At 39.6% G+C, this 20,607-nt stretch overlaps 1 protein-coding gene across 3 annotated transcripts in view; it reads left to right on the plus strand.

Annotated features, from left to right (window-relative positions):
• USP22 (ubiquitin specific peptidase 22) overlaps window positions 1-20,607 on the plus strand; it is a 110,938-nt gene that overhangs the window by 25,962 nt on the left and 64,369 nt on the right. For all 3 annotated transcript variants that reach the window (XM_055804917.1, XM_055804916.1, XM_055804915.1), the window contains one exon: window positions 15,003-15,135. In XM_055804917.1, the coding sequence (XP_055660892.1) occupies window positions 15,003-15,135 (133 nt within the window). The remainder of the gene's footprint in view (window positions 1-15,002; window positions 15,136-20,607) is intronic.

Genomic DNA, 20,607 nt, shown 5'->3' on the forward strand with positions numbered 1-20,607 from the left:
TCTGAAATTCAGCCACGTGTCTTTCCAGTTTGGTCCAAATTATGAATGAATAGGATAAATGTTAGAAGATGAAGTATGGCATAGAAATTCTATTTCAAAATAGTCATGAATCACTATTTGCAAGTCCACAACAGTGACACTGGAATTGCTGCAGCAAGATTATTCTTCATGTATTTGTGGAAATTAAATGTTTTTGTTCTTGTGCCCCTTCTTCTTCTTGTCTCTCAGTTCTTGTAGCTGTGAGTGATGGGAGATGTTTTCTTTTTAGGAAAACACTTGCCAGTGGGAAAAGGGATACTTCTTTATATCTTCTGTGATCACTCACGGATTTTGAGACTGCTGGATTTTATGTCCTTAGCTGTAGACAAAGACAGACTTACCTGTAGTAGATGCATTACTGTAAAGTGGGCTTCAGTCTTGAGATCTATGGAGCCTTAGTTACAAGGCTAGTGCTGCGTCACCTTCAGTGCTCTGCTAGGTAGTGCTGCTCCTCTGCTTCTGCCTGTGGCCCTGGGGGTGACAGCAGCAGCTGGGTTCTGGTACAGTTCCCCTTGCCTCCCTGGGCTCTTCTGCTGCCGGTTGGGCTGTGTGCCCTTGTTCCTTTTTCTCTCCTCCAGACCCACAATGCCTGGCTCTGGTTTGCAGCTGCAGTTGCTTCTTCTGTGGTTTTATGGCTGAATGTGAAAATGTTGTGGGTAGTACCAGTCAAATATACAAAGCTCTGGCCACTTTCCGCTCTGCTGTCAGGTGCCAGAGGAGTTTTTTCTTTAATAAGATGCAGCAGTTGCTTGGAAGTTAAATAAAAAACAAACAACACCCAACCCCACAACAACAATAATAAAAACCAACAAAAATACCTGTCTGTAACTGTTTGGATCTCTACAGCAGTAAGCACAGACTTTAGTGAACTCCTGTAGTTTAAAGGCGCTACGAGTAGAACCTTGTCCCTTTGCTGTGAGCGTGCGGCGCCTGACCTGCACACATGTGCTCTCCTGTTCTCATGTTCAGTGCAGGCAAGAGTCTGAGCTGGGTTGAGATGAAGATTTGAATCCCTTTGATGGTTCTCCATGTTGCTCCTCAAAAAATTGCATCGCAGTGAGGCTCTATAGACTTTTTTTTTTTTTTACACAAATGTCAGTGAACAGATTTAGGGCCTGGATGTCAGCTCCCTTCACTTACAGGTTTCCCGTATGTTTATTAAACTGTGACTGATGAGATTCAAAGTAAATTTCCTGAAGTCAAAACTACTGATGATGATGCATCAAAAAAATACAAATAAAGTAATTACACTATTAAAAAAGGGCAAACCTTTGCATGTGACTGACTTAAAAAAAACCCCAACCAACCACCTTTTTTTTTTTTTTCTAATAGTACTCCTTTTAGTAACATGGAGAACTGATTATTAAAAATATCAGGATGGGTTTCTCTACACTTGATTGAAAAATTTCAATTCAGAAATTTGTCTCCTTAGTTCTTCTGAACTAAGCAATGTCACTAATACAGGAAATGTAATGTGTTAATGGTTTACAGGCATCTCTGAGAAGGGAATATATGGATTTTTATTTAATGCTATTATTCGGTACATATAAAAACCCAACGAAATATTGTTGAGTGGCTGGATGTTGCTGGAAAAAAATCAACATGTGAGAAGATCTCTTCAGCTGTAGTCAACAAACTGAAAAGAGAAGAGAAGCAAGGATTTTTCCTGCAAGGTTGTCATCCTACGTTTCTCAGGTGAAGGTTTCAGCATTATAACTGAAACTTTGTTGGGAGAGGAAAAAAAAAAAAGTATTTTTAACAGTCCTGATAAGTGATGGAAATTCAGAAAGCGCTTCACAGCCACTATGACCTTTACAGTATTAAATCTGTCCAAGGATAGTTATCCCAGCTTCTCAGTAGCACTTGGAAACCATCGAGAGCTAGTGTCCTTGGGTTTTTGAGTTTACTGCCAGTGTATGTTTGAAGTTCTATAGTATGGGAGCAACAGAAATTTCAACACAAAATACAAAGATTGTATATTATACTACAGGTTCAGTTTAAATACAGCTAGGTAAGGTTAGAGATACTTCAAATGTAACAAACGTAGGTGCTTTTCTGTCATAATGGTAGGTTGGTTTTGAGGTAATTAATTGGTAGTATCTTGGGGGCACGTGGAAAGGAGCAGACAGCTGAAACTGTGGTGTAGTATTTCAACAAAAAAGGCAAGTATTTGTTACAGCAGCATTTTTTTTTTCTTAAAGTGGACAAGATGCTCAAAACTCAGGTCCAAAAACCACGTCTTACTAGTGAAGTACCAAATTGAATGTGTTGTGATGTGGTTTTGTTTTATGTTGGGTTTTGGGGGGGTGGGGTGGGTGTTGTTACTTTGTGGGGTGGAGGGGAGGATTTTTTGATTGCTTCTGCAATCACCTAGAGGAATCAAAATTTCTCTACTTGGAAACCACCCCATCCCCCAATCCCCCCTGAACAACAGGAGTTAGCATTTCATGTTCCCTGATCTTGACGAGCAGTAGTAATGTAACTGCACCCCTCTTCCCAGCTCATTCCTTTGAGAGGCAGGTAAAATGAACTTACTTTGCAAAACAAGTTAATGTTCTGAATGCAGTGTGAAGCGTTAAAACATAGTATTTTGCTGTAAGTTGTACATAAAAAGACAGAGCAGCTCTTTGCTAAGAAACTGTCACCCACCTTCCTACATATATTGTGATTAATGATTATTCTGTGGGACCACAGCAGTTTGCTAACTCTTTGAATGGTCGAAGGAATAAAATTGTCATGGGAATGCTTATTTCCCAGTTTGTTAGGTTTTTTCTGAAGAGTCATTCATGTTAACAGTTTTTAGTGTGAGAAATCCAAACTCCTTTTCTCTTCCAAAAGGTGTTTTGTGTTCATATTGCTTTAATAAGTTTTTCTAAGATGACTTCATGTCTGTAGAGTTCAGAATATCTCTCTAAATCTTAAATGTTCTGAAGAGGGAACTGCAGTTCTGACAGTCTGTCTTGTCTCTGTAACTTCAGGTTTGCAAATCTGCATGGAAGCTTTATAGTGAGTGAAAGGCCTTTTAATTTGCTCTAGTAAAATGATTATTAATTTGTTTTGTACTGAGCTATGAGGAAATAGTAAGCTTCAGCTTACTAGATATCAAAGCGTGTTCTAAGCATATTGAGAGTTGCTTTCATTCTGTGGATGTTCCTAGGTAGTAATGTGCTAGTGGGCTTAGAGTATTCCTGTACACACATAGCTGGGTGAACATAAATTTGTCCTCAGATGCCAATGTCGTAAGTGGAACTAGACAAGCAAAATCTGTAGGTTGTTCATTATAGTTCGACTTCGTGCTTCCTACCAGTACAAGCACTGTGGTTTGAGACCCTGTGAATGTTCTGTCTTACTTTCTCCAGAAGACTTGCCATGTAATTTTAGGGAATGCACCTGTTCTCTGGTGGTGACTATTCAGTCTGTATGGGTTAATCGTCTTTTCTGCGTCAGCATGTTTTTCTGGCATGTTTTTAAGGGAAGAATGTAGTTCTTGGGAATGGTTTGTGGTGTTTTGGCCAAATCTGTCTTTGGAAGGGGAATCAGCAATGTTCTGTATGGCTCTTGTAAAACCAAAAGGGAAGTTTATTTTACTGTTTTGTAAAGTTTTTTTCTTGTAGGCACTGTGAGGGGACTAGAACTTGTCTTCAGCTCCTGTTAGACAAAGAAGAGGTTTTACTCTTATGGCAAGAAGAGAGTTTGGCTTGTGTTCCCTATTTGCTTGTCATATGTATCATCATTGAAACCTACATTGTCAGAGAAGTTGTAAGCAATGGGGTTAGTTTCTGTACTACCAGTTGGCTTGCTCTGCTACAGTAAATACAGAAATGTCATGTATAATAACCCTTAAAGTCTTTGACAGAATGGTGCATAACTTGTAGGAAGCTCTTAAAAGCAGAGATGTTTTTTACCAGACGAATGCTTTTTGGTTAGGCTCAACAATGGATCTACCCTGTTTAGTGCAGCGTTGTTTGTGGGTTTGTTTTTCTTTTTAAATAAAACAAATAGTTGCTAATAGATGTACACTGTCACACTATTGCTGCTCATTTTCTACTAGTCTCGTTTTTTGCTGAGAGTATTTGTCCCGTAAATAAGTCATGGCCATAAATAAGTCGTGCCACAGAGAATCTGTGCTGTAGCATCATCCCATCCATCTTTCCTACTAGCAGAATTGCTTTGACTTTGATGTGGGCTAATTAAGTTCACATATTTTTATGGACATCCTAGAGTAGTTAAAGGACAGCTGAAATATCTGTGCTTTTCTAAATGAGGCTGGAGGACCAGTTAGGACTTTGATCCTACATATCCTGAAGTTCCTTTTTTCTTTCCTTTCTGAAAGGATGCCGTCTAGAGTATTTCCATCAAAGCAGTATGGCAGACTTCCCAAGAACATACTTGTTTTCATATGAAGAATCTGATTTCTTAGTTTTATGCAGGGCAAAATACAGTCTCTGCAGCATGGGCAGGGTTTAATAAGACTCTGCACAGCATCAGACAGGTTTTTCTGTTTTGCTCGCTCCTTGAATTGCTTCCCAAGTCACATGCTCACAGATTAGATCAATACATTACCTAACAGGACGTTTGAAAACATTTCCACGATTTGCTGACATGGGGGAATGGCGAGGTAAAGTAATAGATTTTGCACTGGATCTTAGAATACACTACTGCGGTATTGGCAAGCCTGTTGTTCACATGTGAAATTTGCTACTGCAGTGGTGCATTGCAGGAAATAGATAAAAATCAACACACAGAACATAGCCACGCATCTTACCTATTCGGGGAAAGAGACGTGCTTTTGAACCTTCAGCAGCTTACGTGTTTTCACAAGGCAAATACAGTTTCCACTTTTAAAATAATCTTCCTATAGAAGGACATGGGATTTAATTTGAACAAGATCCATTATTTAAATGGTTTAAAAACACAAAAGGCTCTTAAATGCATCTTTTATAGAGTACTCGAGAAATCATTTAGATTTGTAAATGCTAGTGGTGGGGATGCACACCTACCAAAGGAGAAGCAAATAAGCAATTTCTGCATAGTTATTTGAATTCCAGGGAATTGCTTTGTTCTTGTTGAAAGGCAGCTTTTTACTACTGTGACTGTATATGGGAAAACCAAAATTACAGCTTCAGAGCATCCTCCTGTTTTCTCCTCTAGCTTGTGCTGTCTGGCTTTCAACTTGTGCAACTTTTTTTTTTTTTTCCCTCCCAAGTTTCATTACAGCCTTGTACCTCCTGTGGAATTTCATACTAAACAAAAATCGGAAAAAAGTTGGTTTTAAAAATAAATAAAAATTTTAAAAATCTGAATAATGTCTAGCTCTTGGTGTGATGTATGATCCAGAGTATGGAAAGCAGGAAAAAAAATCTGTATGTAGAGGTTAAATGCTACCTAGTCAGATCTGTTTCACCTCCAAATAAAATTGTTAATTTCATCAAAGTTCTCCAGTTTTAATTGGCTTGCGCTGCTCTTGAGAAGAGCCCTTGAACCAAAGCTGTGGGTTTTGGAGCTTGGATAGACTTTATCTCCAGCATTGTTCTTATTTAAGAAGATGCCTTTGTTGCAGAGTTGATTCAGAAAAACGTGTTGTGTGGTGTTGTGTCTCTTCCAACTATTGCCCATCCATATGATCCCTTACCTCGAGTGTGTTGGAGTTTTAACTGCAGTTCCCTTCAGGGTACTCAAGCTTAAGATAGTACAGATTGTCAAGGGAAGTAACTCTCCAGCAGCATAGCCGGCTAATTGTTTTAGAGTGGGAAGGTGGGATTGCAGTTGCTCTAAATGTGTGTCACTGCCCCTCATTTGGAGGTGTTTCCACCTAACAGCCAGTGGAACAAATCATGCTGATGAGGACTATTCACGTTAAGTCACCTTAGTTCAGAAAAATGCAGAACAGTTTAAACCAGACCCTTCCAGTAAGAAGGGGATGAAGAAGACTAGCGTACTGATGTTTTCCATCTTTGTTTAGTGCAGAGCCTCATTGGAGTTTTGATCTTACTGAATGAAAGACCATGTTAAAACCAATGCGTTATTCTTGGGGGGGGGGGGGGGGGCGGGGGGGCAAAATGACTTGAAGTAGTTCACTTGGGAATGGGAAGGTCACTTTAGGATAGGGTGAGCCTAGTGTATAACGGCATATAATGTCAGCAACTGCTAGATGAAGTTCAGTAGATGAGAACTGAACTACCTGCCCTCAAGAGGTCTGGTTCCGGGCTCTGGAAAGGCTTTTCTGGCCCCATAGATCAGTCTTTGTATGTATCAGCCTAGTATTTCTGGATAGGGAAGTGAGGGAGAGGAGGTTGTCTCTCCTGAAATAAACTCAGTGATTTTCCTGATCTGTCGCCTTCTTGCCCCCCCGCCCCCCCCCCCCCCCCCCCCCCCCCGCTCTCTTCCCCCTTTACTGGTCTCTGCAGCTGTAGTACATTTGGACACAGTGGTAAATGGTCTTTAATGCTATTCCTCTAAATTGAATGCACTCAAGAATTCAGAAAAGCATGTGGAGTCATAAAAAAAACTACTATATAACCTGACACTCAATATGTATGGAAGCATTTTTAAAGCTTTTTATGTGGAACCTGTTTGCAGTATTTATTTTTTTTAATGGACTCAAAGCTATTTCAAACTTGATGCTTTCAGTTCATATCAGTGAGTCTCCTTATTTTATACAGCACCTTTTTTCCTACTGCTGCTTGGTGAAAAGTTACCTTGTTTTCCTTAATAGTGATAGGAATGAGCCCCTGGCAGTTCAGGGCTGGAACTACTAATGTAACTACTCCCTGTGCTCTAGAACTGCTTGGTAATATCCTATTTTTTTTAATTTAATTACCTATTTGGTAATATACCTATTTTGTGGTACAGTTTAGAGAAGCAAAGTGGATCCTCTGGCTATTGATTCAGAAGTCAGTGGATGCTGGGATATTACCTGCTTTGTCGAAGTTTCTGGGATAACATAATCCACATTTTTCATCCTTCAGCAGAATGGAGAGTGTTATTTCAAAAGATGTTTGTGGTCCTTTCAAGCTTATTCTGAGTGTTGTTGCTTCCAGCTGGCGTTGTCTAGAAGATGCTTTCATAGGTGGCCTCTTTGCTCAGGTGTTACGAAGCAGCCCCGCGTATTGCTTGTGCCCCATGAACGTGAAGGCTTTACCTGCGTGTTCCTCTTGTGTCTTGTCTTTGGGTCAGTGCCTATTTTTTGTTACTAACAATTTGCTTTTCTCTAGAGCATTTTTCTGGTGACCAGCTAACTCTCTTGAGGGCATGGTACCTCTCTTGTCATCTTCCTGCCCTTTGAGCAGAGAATAAAAACAGTTGTTTACTGTGTCCAAAGGCACAAGACAAAATATTGTCAGGCTTCCACAGTCATTTTTGTCTTTAATTTTACACTTGAGAAGACCCGTTCAGAAACTGGAAACAACCTAATTGGTCTTTTTTTTCTTTTTTCTTTTTTTTCTTTTTTAAAACTCAGTTCTACCATTATTATTTCTGTGGATGGAGATCCTGGCCCAATCAAAATGTTTGGCCAACCGTGCTTTGGTTCCTGGTGGGTTAGCCACACTGCTGTTGTGGCAAGCTGTCATTCCTGCAAAAGGTAGCTCAGGCTGCTTTATTAATTGGGATAAACTCTCATTTTCTCCAGCCTCCAGAGAATTTGTCAGCCTGGCATCAGAGCACCACAGAACACTTAGCAGAGGCTTGTCACTGCCAGATGAGGAAATTGAGAGAATTTGTCAAAACTAAAAAATATAACTGAGAAAGGAATAGAATTGGTGTGCTTTTAAAACTTCTAGACCAAAAAGCACTAATTAAGCAGATCATTCAAAATATTCTGATCTTGGCCTCAAACACTTCAAGTCTTCTTTCTCTTGTGTGGTTGCTAGTTGTCTAGCAAAGATAGGAGGGGAAAAAGAATTGCCTTAAAGATTTGAATTGCAGAAAATATTTAATCATTATTTCTCTGGTGCTAGGTACTATGCAACTAATATTTTTTTCAAAATCAGGGTTAAATTAAGATAAAATGATTGAGGTTTAAACAGGTAAGTTTAATGTACATGTTACTTTGCCTTATCAAAAAAACAGGTAGTTCATGCCCTTGCTGGGATTAGCATCTTGAGTAAGGTGTAAGGGAACAGTTTTATCAGTTTGGAGGGGAAAAAAAAAAAGTTTCCTCGAGTTGCTTCCTAGAATTGCCCTGTTAGCAGACTAGTGCTATGCAGACGTCTTTCTGCTGCACCAGTATGGGAGCCAGCAAATACACTGGTGCAGAGCAAGCACCTTAGATTTCATGTTTGCTATTGAACAGAGCTGAAATACTGAATTGTTTTTCTGCCGCTATCTAAACAAACACTTAGAACAACTCAGTTTAAGAAGTTACATGTACTTGGCGCTTTTTTTTAAGATGACTTTCTGAACGCTTACTGAACCACAAAATTCTTTAACTAGTACACAGTGTTGCTAGTACTAATAAAAAGCCTTTACTACTACCCTTGACCTTAAGGAGCTGGAAACAAAATTTACAATGTTGATGGTGTATTCTTTTAAAAAAATAATTGGCATTTCTAATCAGACAGTATCATAATTAAGACTTGGTTGCAGGAAATGAGTGAACAATACTTAAGTTGATTTTTTTTTTTTCTTAAGAGCTGATGTGTCAGTAATGTGTGCTGACTCAGAGTTACTCTGAATCATCCTATCAGCATATGGAGGAGTGATTAATATGCCATACCATGGAGAACTGTAGGATCAATTCCTTCTTTTTGTTTCTTGAAACCAAATAACGTGGCTTTGAAGTTTTAAGTATTTAAAGTTATGAAATATGCTAGCCACTATACTAACGGGTGACGGGTGTGTGGCATGCCTGCCTTAGGAAAGCAGGACAGTGAATCTTGACGTAAATGTAGACTAAGAAGTGATAGAAATGTCGTAAGGCAGATCTGACCTAATTTTGTTGCTCTTGAGGTGCAAAGAGTACTCAAGAGTAATAAATCTTGTCAGCTGCGGTTTAATATTGCCTTTCTCCTCCCACAAGGCAGAAGGAAATGCTGCTGTTGGAATAGCCATGGTATCTCCATCTTCAGCAAAGAAAGCAGCAGTGGTCGGTTATATGTCCTTTCGTGATTATCTGTCCTTTTATTTAAAAAAAAAAAAATAGGCTAAGGGAAGCATGCTCTTTGTCACTCAACATGTGCTGCTGTGTCTGTGTTACATTTGGACAAGAACTGGTTGCAACATGGGTGGGTAAGAATAGAAATAAGTTGTGCCTAGGCTGTAGTCTAGACATGGCAAGTTGAATAGGAGAGGCAAAGAGTGACCAAGAGGATTGACTGTATCTAAAATATTAAGACCAGGAACTCTGAATATGTGTAAATGTTTAAATTTCCCTTAAATGTCTTGATCTGTGGCACAGTGATGGCATTTGCACTTCATATTTGAAAAGTTTCAGTTGAAAGCCTGACTTTTCTGGGTTTGTTTTGTTTTTTCTTTTCCCTGTTGTGCTCTTAAACTAATGAACACTGCAGGCTTGAAATTGGCCTCTTGACTTTTGTTCCTGTGTCTGTAAGGGATCAAGAATTCAAGAAAGCAGAGGATATTTTTTTTTTTTTTATTGCAGGAGCTGTCACAGGTTCCTAAGGCTCTGAGCAAGTGGACCCTCCTGGGTTGTTTTAGCCTCCTTGCCTCTCCCACCAGTGTGTGGAAGCATCACTGGGGAAAAGAGGATGGGACTTCATGTGTTTGTTTCTCGTAATACCTAGTTTTAACTCAAAGCAAGTTTAAACATAGAACTATAAAGCTGTAACAGGAGGGGAAGGTATTGAGAATGACAGATACTCTGCTGCTAGGCATCTCATAGCATTGCTAAATTTTGCCTCTTGACTTCAGGGCTAGCAGCTTCTCCTGCCGAAGTAACTGCTGCCATAGTTGTACCAATGTTAACTTTGGAATAGGCTTCTCTATTTCTCACAGAAATCCTGCTTCAAAATTCAGCAGCCCTGAGTGGGACTCCTTAGTGTCTCCTTGTGCCTGGAGTTCCCCTTCTTTCAAGTCCACCTCTTGTAAGGAATAGTTTGTCTGAGCAGAAGTAACGCTTCTGGAGCACAAATGATGCTGCTTGGGAACAAAGCAGATTATGGTGACAAACTTATGCGTGGAGGGAGAATTTCCCACATGTATTCTGTAGATAGGCATATTTGAAGTTGCACAACAAACACCTTCATTGCATAGACTGAGATTAAAGTTCCTTCTGAAGAATTAGATTTGGTTTTGGGCTGAAAAGAGAGGTGTACCCCTCCAAAGACTGTCAATAATGTTGATAACTTACTAGAAATTTAAATACTTCCTCCTCTTGTTTCTGATGTGTCTAAATGTTCTGCCTGCCTTAGGCAGAAACTTAAAGGTGGGGAAATAGAAGTAGATTTGTACTGAGAAACTGTTACTTTCCTAATCCTAAGAATTTGTACGTGATGAAACCCTTGCAGGGATCCATAGCTAGTGTATTTGCTTTAAGAGTACCTTAAGAATCTGATGCTTTGGGTTATTTGTGACCACATATGGTGTGGCCATACCTTCCTTACCATCTTTTAACTTCCCAAGCCTCCCACTGTCTTGTTACCGTCACCTTGCTCATTTTTTCCCCCGAACCTTTGTGGTGAGTGTGGTTTGCAGACTGTGGAAGGTAGGTGGTCTTCAGCTTACAAGCTTGTAACTGAAAACAGCTCTATTCTGAAAGTCCTGTGTTAACATTCTTTGTGAGCATAGGAGCAAGACTTCTTAAGTGCCCTAATGGAAAACTTCTTTAAAAAGATGTTTTCCTCTCATTTACAATTAAATAAAAATTGAGCTTCTAAAGCTACTTCTGAAATAGGTGGGAATATGGAAGGATAGTTTGCAGTAGCTAAGGTCTGTTTTATGCCTCTTGCTTTTTCTGCTTTGCAGTGATAGTATATTGCCACTCGAAACTGCCATTCGCTGATTTGAGGAGCCAATATTACGAAGTTGAAACAGGTTTTTAGGTTTTTGGAGCAACTGGCACTGTGTACCCAGCATGACGTTCTTGCTTTACGTGGAGCCTGAGCTGGCCCAAGAAAGGAGAGGAGGAACGGGAACTGTTGGACAAAGAACTGCTAGGGCAAAACAGTGTCAGATGGGTACATTAGTTTTCTCCACTGCTGTTTTAATGGTAGGATGGTAAACTAATAATAAACTGTTCTGACAGTCTGGGGAGGCTTGAAGTGTCAGCAGTCTAGTTTTTGGCCTCCTGATGCCTGCTGCTTTCTTTTTAACTCTGTTCGATATCATAGCTAGTAACAATAGTAAGAGCATGTAGCCTTTTAGAGATGGACTCTGTTGACCTGTGTTACAGGTGATGACAACCAGTTCCCTTTTGTGTGTTGTGCACTAGATTTTACATCCTCATTTGCTAGGCTGTTAAAACCTCCTTTAAAGAAGTTACAGAACCATTGCTGGGGGTTTGGGTGTGTGAGTTACCACTCTTTTAGTAGCCATAAAAGAAGATCAGTAAGGGAAAAAACAGTGGAGAGGGAATTGGGCTATCTAATGTTGCTCACTTCTTCAGCTTTGTCAGAAATGTTGTCAGCTGTTCTCTGTGTGTGTCTGTGTGTGTACACAGTTTATATTGTGCAGGACCATTCTTTCCAGTTTTCTGTCATTGAAAAAACTGATCACAGTCTTCCAGAAAGAAAACACTCGAGACCTCTTTTGGTTTCTGTGTGCAGTTTGTTAGAATATCAAACCAAATTAAAGGAGATGGACACACAGAGGTTCAGTCTGGACTGAAGGAAGACTGGCTGGAGACATAAGATGTGGGACTGAGTGTGTGGGGAGAGAGAATAGGGTTAAAGATGGAGAGTGGAGTACTAGAGGATGAGGAGACTAAAGGAGGAGAAGCAAGTAGGGAGCAGAATAATGAAAGAGGGTATGGAGGAAGGGGAAGACCTGAATTGTTTTCATTTATGTCTTAGGATAAGGAAGGGGTGTTCTTGTATCTAGCAGAACATACCAGAGAAAAGGAGAAGTGACAGGTTGATTCTGCAGCCAAAATGCTGGTTGACTTCCCTAAAGCCTCTAGACCATAAGCAAGACCTAACTTACTTTGTAAAAAAGTTGTGTTTTAAAGCAAGCTTTTGACTTTATGGATCAGACTGATTTTGATTACTCGTGTGCAGTATTGGGTTTCCTCTTAGACTGTAGCCTTTAGAAATGTGAGCAGGGGTGGGAGTATTATGAAATTAAGTAATTTGATTATTTGGGGTGGGGTGGGAGGGTGGCAGCTTTGTTTTAACTTAGCAAATTGTTTAAAAGCAAGACAGATGAAAAGGAGACAGATAATCTAGTCTAAGAATAGCCACTGTGATTTTTGATATTGATTTCTTTCCCTTACTCTTGTCTTTTAACCTTGTTTTCTTACAATTTTAGAAAAACCATCCTGAGCCATACGAACAAATAGAGGATATGGATAAAATAACTTCCTTTAAATAAGTGATTGAACTTCTCTTTTAACTTAGCACTAAGAATTTTTTTCTTGCATTCTTTGATTTCTCTTAATTTTCATTGCAATAAAAACTTTGATGGAGTGAATTTTCTGCCTGTTAGGAAGCATGTAAAAACCAAACATTTTAGGCTATGTCATCTGTTTACAATACATTTAATGCTAAAAGATTTATTTTTAGCTGGCTAAGTAAAATAGCTAGTTGCTAGAGTTGTTGTCATAGCAGCAATCTTAACAGATAGCCTGATCCTATTTAGCTTTTGCAGCCAAAGAGCGACCGTTAGGCAACAGTTTGACAGTTCTGCAGTATTTTTCTAAAGATGGAAATTGTGCTGGTGGTGGTGAATTTTTTTTGGCCCTACTTTAAAATATTTCTTTCTGTAGGTGTGTGGAGTTTGATTCAACCGTTCTATTTTCATCTAGCAGAACTTAGGAGAACTTTGAATACACAGCATGTGAGATTCGGGATTTAAGTCAATTTGTAGAAGCTTGAAAATAAAATTACACAGTGCAGCATATTGCAAGCTGCTTTGTTGATTATTTCTTTAACAGCCATAAGTATTCTGAAAGAAAAATGCTAGACTAGAGAACAGGATCGTGCATCATTTATTCAGCACTAAATTTAAGTTGTGGCAGACTGGGCAAGTATTACTGAAGAACTTTGGGGGCTTATTTTTTATGAAGCGCACTTCCTGGATTAAAGGATAGCTTAGTATTTTAGTAATATCAATTCTTATTTTTTTAATATGAAGAAAAAAAGGTGCTTCTGTATTGGCAAGCAAAGGAATAGTATTTTCAGATTAGTCTGTAAAATGAGGTTTGCCTCTGTAAGTGATCTCTGTAGCTCTGAGCTGTTACAGAGCTTCAGTTACTCTTAAACATATGTCTGAATGCAGTTGCTGTTGTCTGAGATAAAAAATGAATTGGCTGTGTGGAATTTATCCTGTCTGTGTCTTCCAATGAGGTGGCACTGGACCTGAATTATTTTCAGTGTTGTTGAGCAAAAGACTCATCCCTGAAACTCTCTTCAAGGCTCTTACTGTGTGGAGTAATATTTATTGAAGTACCTGGGTTTAATGCTAAGAGAAGGGTTTGGGTGGTGTTGGTTTAATGAGTGCTTCAAATATGATGGATAGTAAAAAAGTCTGGTTTTGTAATTGCCTTTTTTTCCCACATTTGTTAAAGCGTATGATTATCATAGGAATGCAGACCATCACGTCAGGCTTACATGTTTATTAATTTCCTGGAAACTTTCACTGGAATGGTAAAAATTAGAAATGGTAACTTTCATTGCATCCCTGGCCATTCTGGGTTGCTCTGGGGAGTAGTCAGGACACCGGCTTCCACACTTGGTTCAGAGCCAGTCTGAAAGAGGCAAAAGTGTGACTCTCTGACTGGTATGGATTTGATGTTGCAGCACTGTTTTATGGTCTGATACAGAGAAATCTAGTTAATGAATCTGGCAAAATCTCCCAGCAGAGAAACAAAATGCCATATACCCATCAACATTTTAATGTTTGGGTTACATTACAGCTTTTGAGTGAACAGAGGAGCTCAGTGCCATGAAAAAGCAGAATTCTTGCTGCGTTCCCACCACCCAAAACTCCTGCCTCTTCACCCCTTTCACCTCCCTGCTGGACATCTGCTTTCCCCCAGCTCTGGAGTTCATCTGAGACTGCTCCATCTCCCCCCATCCTCCCCAGCTGATTAACCGGACAGAAGATGAGTTTTAGTGTAGCTTCAGCTCCCAGGTTAGCAAGCCGGACCAGCTCAGCAAAGGGGCTTTTGGGCAGCAAAGGCCATTGCTTCCAGGTAGGGGCTGTGGCTGGGGGCGATTCTGAAGAACACAGCAAGATGCATCGAGACCCCCCTCCCCTGGTACTCGGCGTCTGTGCTGCTGTGAAGTTGAGCCCGTGCTGTAACACCCAGGGGTTTTGCAGCAGCAGTGGATGTTTGTATGGCTCATGGTGAGCTGGATGGAGGAGCTGACACAGGCTGATCGCAGGGGGAGCGGCAGGGCCATTTCCCACACTTTCTCCTGCTTTGCACATGGCTGTGCGGGTCATTCTTCTTGTTCGTGGTTGGTATGGGAGCAGGAGTGCCTAGGTGGAGTGAGGGAACGGTAGGATTGTGTGGGTATTCTAGCAGCACTGCCTGCTTTACCCCTGCTTGGCGTGTTCACTAAACCAGGCCGAGAGCTGTATGTGGGTTGATTGTCATGTGCCCTTAGGTGAGACCTGCTCCCTACCAAGACTAGGAGATGCATTGGACGAATAGAAGAATTTTCTCTGTTAATGGCTGATTGGTGGTTTTGTCCCATGGGGGCAGAACAGTTTCCCCTGCTGATCTGCAGCATTCAAAAGTCACCAAGTCAAAGGGACAGCTAGCAGTTGCATTGATGTCAGTTTAGCTGGTCTTAGAGGTATGCTTCTGTCACTCACATTCTGTGTCTGTTTTGCTATTTCAGGCAAAGTCGTGCATTTGTCATATGTGTGGTGCCCACCTGAACAGACTCCACTCTTGCCTCTACTGTGTCTTCTTTGGCTGTTTTACAAAGAAACATATTCACGAGCACGCAAAGACAAAGCGACACAATTTAGGTAAGCTGTCACCCTGATATACTCACTGGTGCTTTTTAACTCGCTGTATTATCCCTGTCAATTCCAGGCCAGTAAGTGATACTTTCTTCTAGCTACCTCATTAAACAGGGAGATCAATTTTATTTGTGTTTTAGGTTAGTTTAGTGGCATTATTTTAAAGTTGGTGCTTAAGCTTCCACTGTATCACAGACAAGGTTTTGTTCATAACTTAAAATTCGAATTAAAGTTCAGTATCTTGGTATTAATGAATTAATGCCATATATAGGGAAAAATAATAAAAATGTGTGTGGACAGTGATTTTTTTTTCCCCTAAGTGTGAAACATGGTTGCTTTAGTGCCTTCAACTAGAGCATTTGTTTCATTTTAGTGAACTTTTTTTTCAGGAGGTCATGTTCACTTTTTTGTTCTTGCTGAGGAAAAATCCATCATTCCTATCACAAAAAGACTAATCAAGTAACAATAAGAATCATTTAAACTTTTAAAGTTTGGGTGGGTGGTGATTTTTTTTTCTGTCTTGGCTTCTTGTTTCCAGTGGGGTCAATAACATAAGTAATGAGAAAATAGTTTAACTGAAATGGAGTACCTTCCCCTCAACAGCCTCAAAGTTGGTAAAATGCCAACAAGTTCCTCTCTTCTGTCATCTTTGCTACATAATATTCAAACCCCAAAGCATTCAGTTTTGTTCTAAATTACTTAATACTTAGAGTTTAGAACATTTTAGAGTTATAATGCAAAATACTGATAATTTTATTGTAAAATTCTGGTTGTGTCAAAACGTATGTATACAATTTTGCTTGGCATACAACGCAATTTTTCTTCAAATGAAAATAGATTCCTGGTGGAATATCCTGTAAGAAACAGGAAAAAAGGTACTATTTTATGGAAGAAACTCTCTTGACCAGTGTGACTGCCATTCTCATTTAATTTATCCTAAATGCTTATGGAACAAACCGTCTTTGTTGTCCATGAAGACAAAGATGCTCCAGAAGACCAACAGTGCTGTGTAGTCCTGTGCATGTAAGAAACTGACGTGTAAGTTCATGGAAAAGATTATTTAAAACAATAAATCATTATACTTTCTTCCTCCATATGTGTCAAGAAAGAAAAAAATTGGGCTTCCTAGTGGTAAAGCTTAAGTTTGTACATGCCTTGAAAAATAGAGTACTGGAAAATAATATGGAATATTCATAATGTTTATGAAGTTGCTAGCCTTTGAGAGTGATGTGGTCATAATTCTTGATGTCAAGGTAGGCAGCAATATTCAGAATAAACCGAAGCACAGATAGCTGTAGTTTAAATTGTAAGTTCAGGAGAAAAAAAAAATGAATTGTACTAGTATGAGAAGACATCTGAAATTGGTAAGCACTTTTAAGGCCAGGTCTGGAATCCTATGTCCAGTTCTGAGCTACCCAGTAAGAGAGAGATTGGAGCTACTGGAGAGTCTGGCGAAGGGCCACAATGGTGGTGGAGGTACTGGAGCACCTCTTTGGAGAAAAGGCTGAGAGCACTGCAGCTGTACAGCTTACAGGAGAGATGGCTCAGAGGGATCCCATCAGTCTGTTCAAGTGTAAGAAAGAATGGTTAAAATAGGTGGGACCAGGCACTTTTCAGTGGTGTCAGTGACTGTACAAGAGGCACTGAGCACAAAAAGAAACAAAGGAGGTTCTGCTGAGCATCAGGGAACACATTTTTACTGTGAGGGTGACTGGGGACTGGAACAGGTTGCCCCAAGAGGTTGTGAAGTGTCTGTCCTTGGATATATTCAAAAGCAGTCTGGATATGGTCCTGGACAACCTGCTCTGGGTGGCCGTGCTTGAGCAGGAGAGTTGGACAAGGTGATGCCCAGGGCTCCCAGCCAACCTCAACCATTCTTGGAAAACTGAAAAAAAAGAAACCAACCCTGTATGACAGTTTCCTTATTGCTTTTGCAGGGTGTAATCTCAAAGAGCTTTTGAAGTCAAATCATTAGGTAAAATTACTTGGGAATCTTTACCAATGCAGAAATACAAATTACTCGACCAGAAATCCTTAGTTTACCTAAAGTGTATACACGTATAAAAAACCCTTTTGTGCCAGTGTAAGTTTATGGCCAGGTTTAAAAAAAATACAGTGCTAAATTGAGACCATAGACAGTATTTGCCTGTTTATCTGTGGATACTGTGTAAACACTGTAATATTTTTACCACTACACCTACGTATTTATGGAGAACCTTTTGAAAGAGCTTTATAATTGCACATGTTGTGAGCTGCTCTTTTATCTCTGTATTTGGGAAGCCTAAATTCTTCAAGTCAATTTTTGTGCAAGGTAGAATTTGCTGTTGTCTGCTGTAGTGAAATATCTTCTGTTTCCTTAAAGGAAAACCAAAACTGGACAGAGGAGGAAGGTTCTTTGAAGATGCTCTCCTGCTTAAAGACTGTTGTAATTATTGTCATGGTACTACACAATTAAGAACATGTGAGATAAGGTACTTCCCAAAAGGAATAGCCTTTAGATAAAAAGGGCAAGAGTTAATTATACAAGCCAAAGTACAGAATACAGTATTGTATCATGCCAAAAAGATTATTTTGCAGCTAAATGTAATGTACTTGGTGCACAAATATACATAATAGGAAGGTTGTACAACTGCTTGTTTTCTAGTTCTGGAGATTCCTTTTCTCTTTTTTAAATTTATGTTTTGGTGTTTAATTTCCAGCTGCATATGAAATGAGCTGTAAAAATATTCTTCTAGTTTTGCTAGTGCTCTTGGTTGCTTTTACTGCTGCAATTCTGATAGGCAAAACCAAGTTAAGTGTTTTGAAATTTCAAAACGAACAGGAATTGTTTTAAAATACTTGGTGACTTTTTGCTGAGCCAACATCAGTCTCCATGGAGACTAGCAGGAACTGCACACTTAATCACAGTTCTAAGAAATGTCATAGATTTCAGCTGTAACAGCTGTCTGAGCACTGGAAGCGATGTTTTTGCAGCTAACTGCTATATGTTTCAGGAAGCTTTAGGATCATAGTCCAGAGTGTTTTTAAAATTTACTCCTTATCCGTGCTTCCCTGAGCAACAGAAATTAGACACTGACACTCAGACCTTATAGCGATATCCATGTTCTTGCATCTGCTTGCCTGTTCAGTGTATATTTAATAAATGCTGTACTTATTTTAGTATGTTCCTTGAGTTGTGGATGTGGGTGACAGGTAGGTGAAGTAAGATCCAGCTATACGAGCTGCTTTTTTTAATCCCTGCATTGCAGTCTCTGTTAGTTGATCACTGTGATAGGCTGATATTTCCACTGGGTGGGGAATTGTTAATGCAATGTAAAATTTCTATACAGGTGTGAAAACCTTTAGAAAGAGGGTAGATAAGACTGATCTTTCCAGGACTTTGAAGGCTTGGGACTATTCAAACTAGCCTTTTCCTGTTCTGTTTCACTGCTGTTTTCTTACTGTGTAGGCATCCCTCATCCACCCACAAATACATGAAAATGTTATCGGTTATAAACACCCATGGGTTTGTCCTAGGGCTGCTCAGAGACGTCTGTGTCAAAATGTGTAGTATGCAAAGGAGTTGTCAGGAGCAGATAAGGCAGGGCTGGCTGGCTGTACCCTCCTCGAGCACTGTAAGGTACTTAAAAATTCACTGTAATAGACATTGATTATAGATGCTACAGATCTGAAATCCAGCAGCCGAAGCAAAATAGTGTCTCAGTCTGTGGATGTTGTTACTTCAGGAGATTCTAAAATTGCAATAGCAGCAACTAATAGAGAATCCTTAATTTTTCCTTTTTTCCTCTTCTCCCAAATTAATAAAACATGTTTTGCTGCTTTAAAGTGGTTGTACTGGCTGAATCTATGTCACAAATACCTAGCCTTCCACCTGGTAGCAGTCAACAGAGGTAGCTTAGAGAATAGGCAGCAGTATAGTTATTAAACATTTTTTCCTTTTTACTACTCTGCTCTTCCAAAACTTTCTGAACAGGAGACTGCTTCTAGGTGCTTGTGTCCCAGTAGCCTGTCCAGTGTTAAAGCCTCGTTCCTTTTTGGTACCCACAACATGAAAAGGCAGCGAGTTCCACGGTTTTTTTCTGAGCCATATGAAAAATGCATGTGTTTCTTCTGGTTTAATTTATTATGGATCTTGTAACTTTGTTCTGTATACTTTTGTGAGGAATTGAGAAATGGTGAGTAAAAAATCCTTGTTGATCTCTTCTGGGATTCTTGATCTTTTTGATATTATCAGATGTTTTCTTTTTCTAGCCTGTAGGATCCTGAACTATTTCTAGCTTTTCTTACTGAAACTGTTGTATGATTCTCAAGATCCTCCTCATACTTCTTTTATTACTTCTAATTTGTCTTATCTGTAGTGACAACTCTTTGGATTAAAAGAGTTTACTAATGACTTGTATTCTTAGTTAATACTTGCATGCCCTTCTATTTTATTTCTTAACATGCTGTTTAACACTGAGCTGACGCTATTTGGGAGTTATACTCAGTGACCCCAGGACTTCTTTCCTGAGTAGTAATTGTTACTCATCTGCTACCTTGACTGGTAGTGATAAAAGTTTCACTCTTGGTGGTATTACCTGTTTGCTAAGTATCTTGAAATCCTTCTGGAGCTTTCTGCAAGCTTCAGATTTGATTATTCTAAATGCATGAGTGCCATCAGCATACTTTGCCATCTTCCTATGTAATCTTTCTAAATTGGGTTTCAGCACCTGGGGAATTTGCTGGTAGTTTCTGTCCTTGTAAAAACTGTCGGTCCCTTCCTTATCTCTTCTGCAGTTGCTCAATGAAGGAAAAGACATAGTAACTTAGTCCCAGGGTGGTAGGAACTGGAAGACAACAGAACAGTAGCTCTAGAAGAGAGGTTAGTGCTGCAGAGAGAATTCATCTCAGCCATAACAGTGATTCTTTTTATCAGTTTCCTGGTTGGGACTGAAAAATGCTAGGCAGACACCAAGTGAAGTCTTAATGTTCTCTCTGAGTGAGTATTTTCTGTTTCTATTAGATAATGATTAAAACATTTTTAGGGGGGTTATATGAGAAAGCAGAATTAATGGTTGTGAGAGTGGAGTATTTGTGTAACCTTGCTTGGGAGTTTTCCCCATGTGCTTTTTTTTTAATATATATTTATGTATGTACACACACATACATAAATACACACATGCAGACACTTAGCTGCCAGAAAAATCATTGGTATGAAGCTTAGGAAAGTGTTGCATTCTGAGTTGATTAGTTCAATTATGATATCAAAGGTCTGTGTAGACCTATTTAAACTCCGTGGTAAGGAGCCAACTCATGCATTTCCATGCTACGCGTCTATCGTTAGAGATGCACTCAGCACATGAGTAGTATCGCTGAAACAGCACATAGTGCAGTTTTTGGTTGAAGTCTTGGTCTGCTCTAAGGCCCCGTTCTGGAGTTAAGAATAGAGGTAGGTGAAGTAGCAGGACTGAGGTTCAGTGGTTGAAAGGCTAAACAAGA

The sequence above is a fragment of the Falco peregrinus genome, chromosome 5, assembly GCF_023634155.1.
Source record: "Falco peregrinus isolate bFalPer1 chromosome 5, bFalPer1.pri, whole genome shotgun sequence".
In the NCBI taxonomy this organism is placed as follows: Eukaryota; Metazoa; Chordata; class Aves; order Falconiformes; family Falconidae; genus Falco; species Falco peregrinus.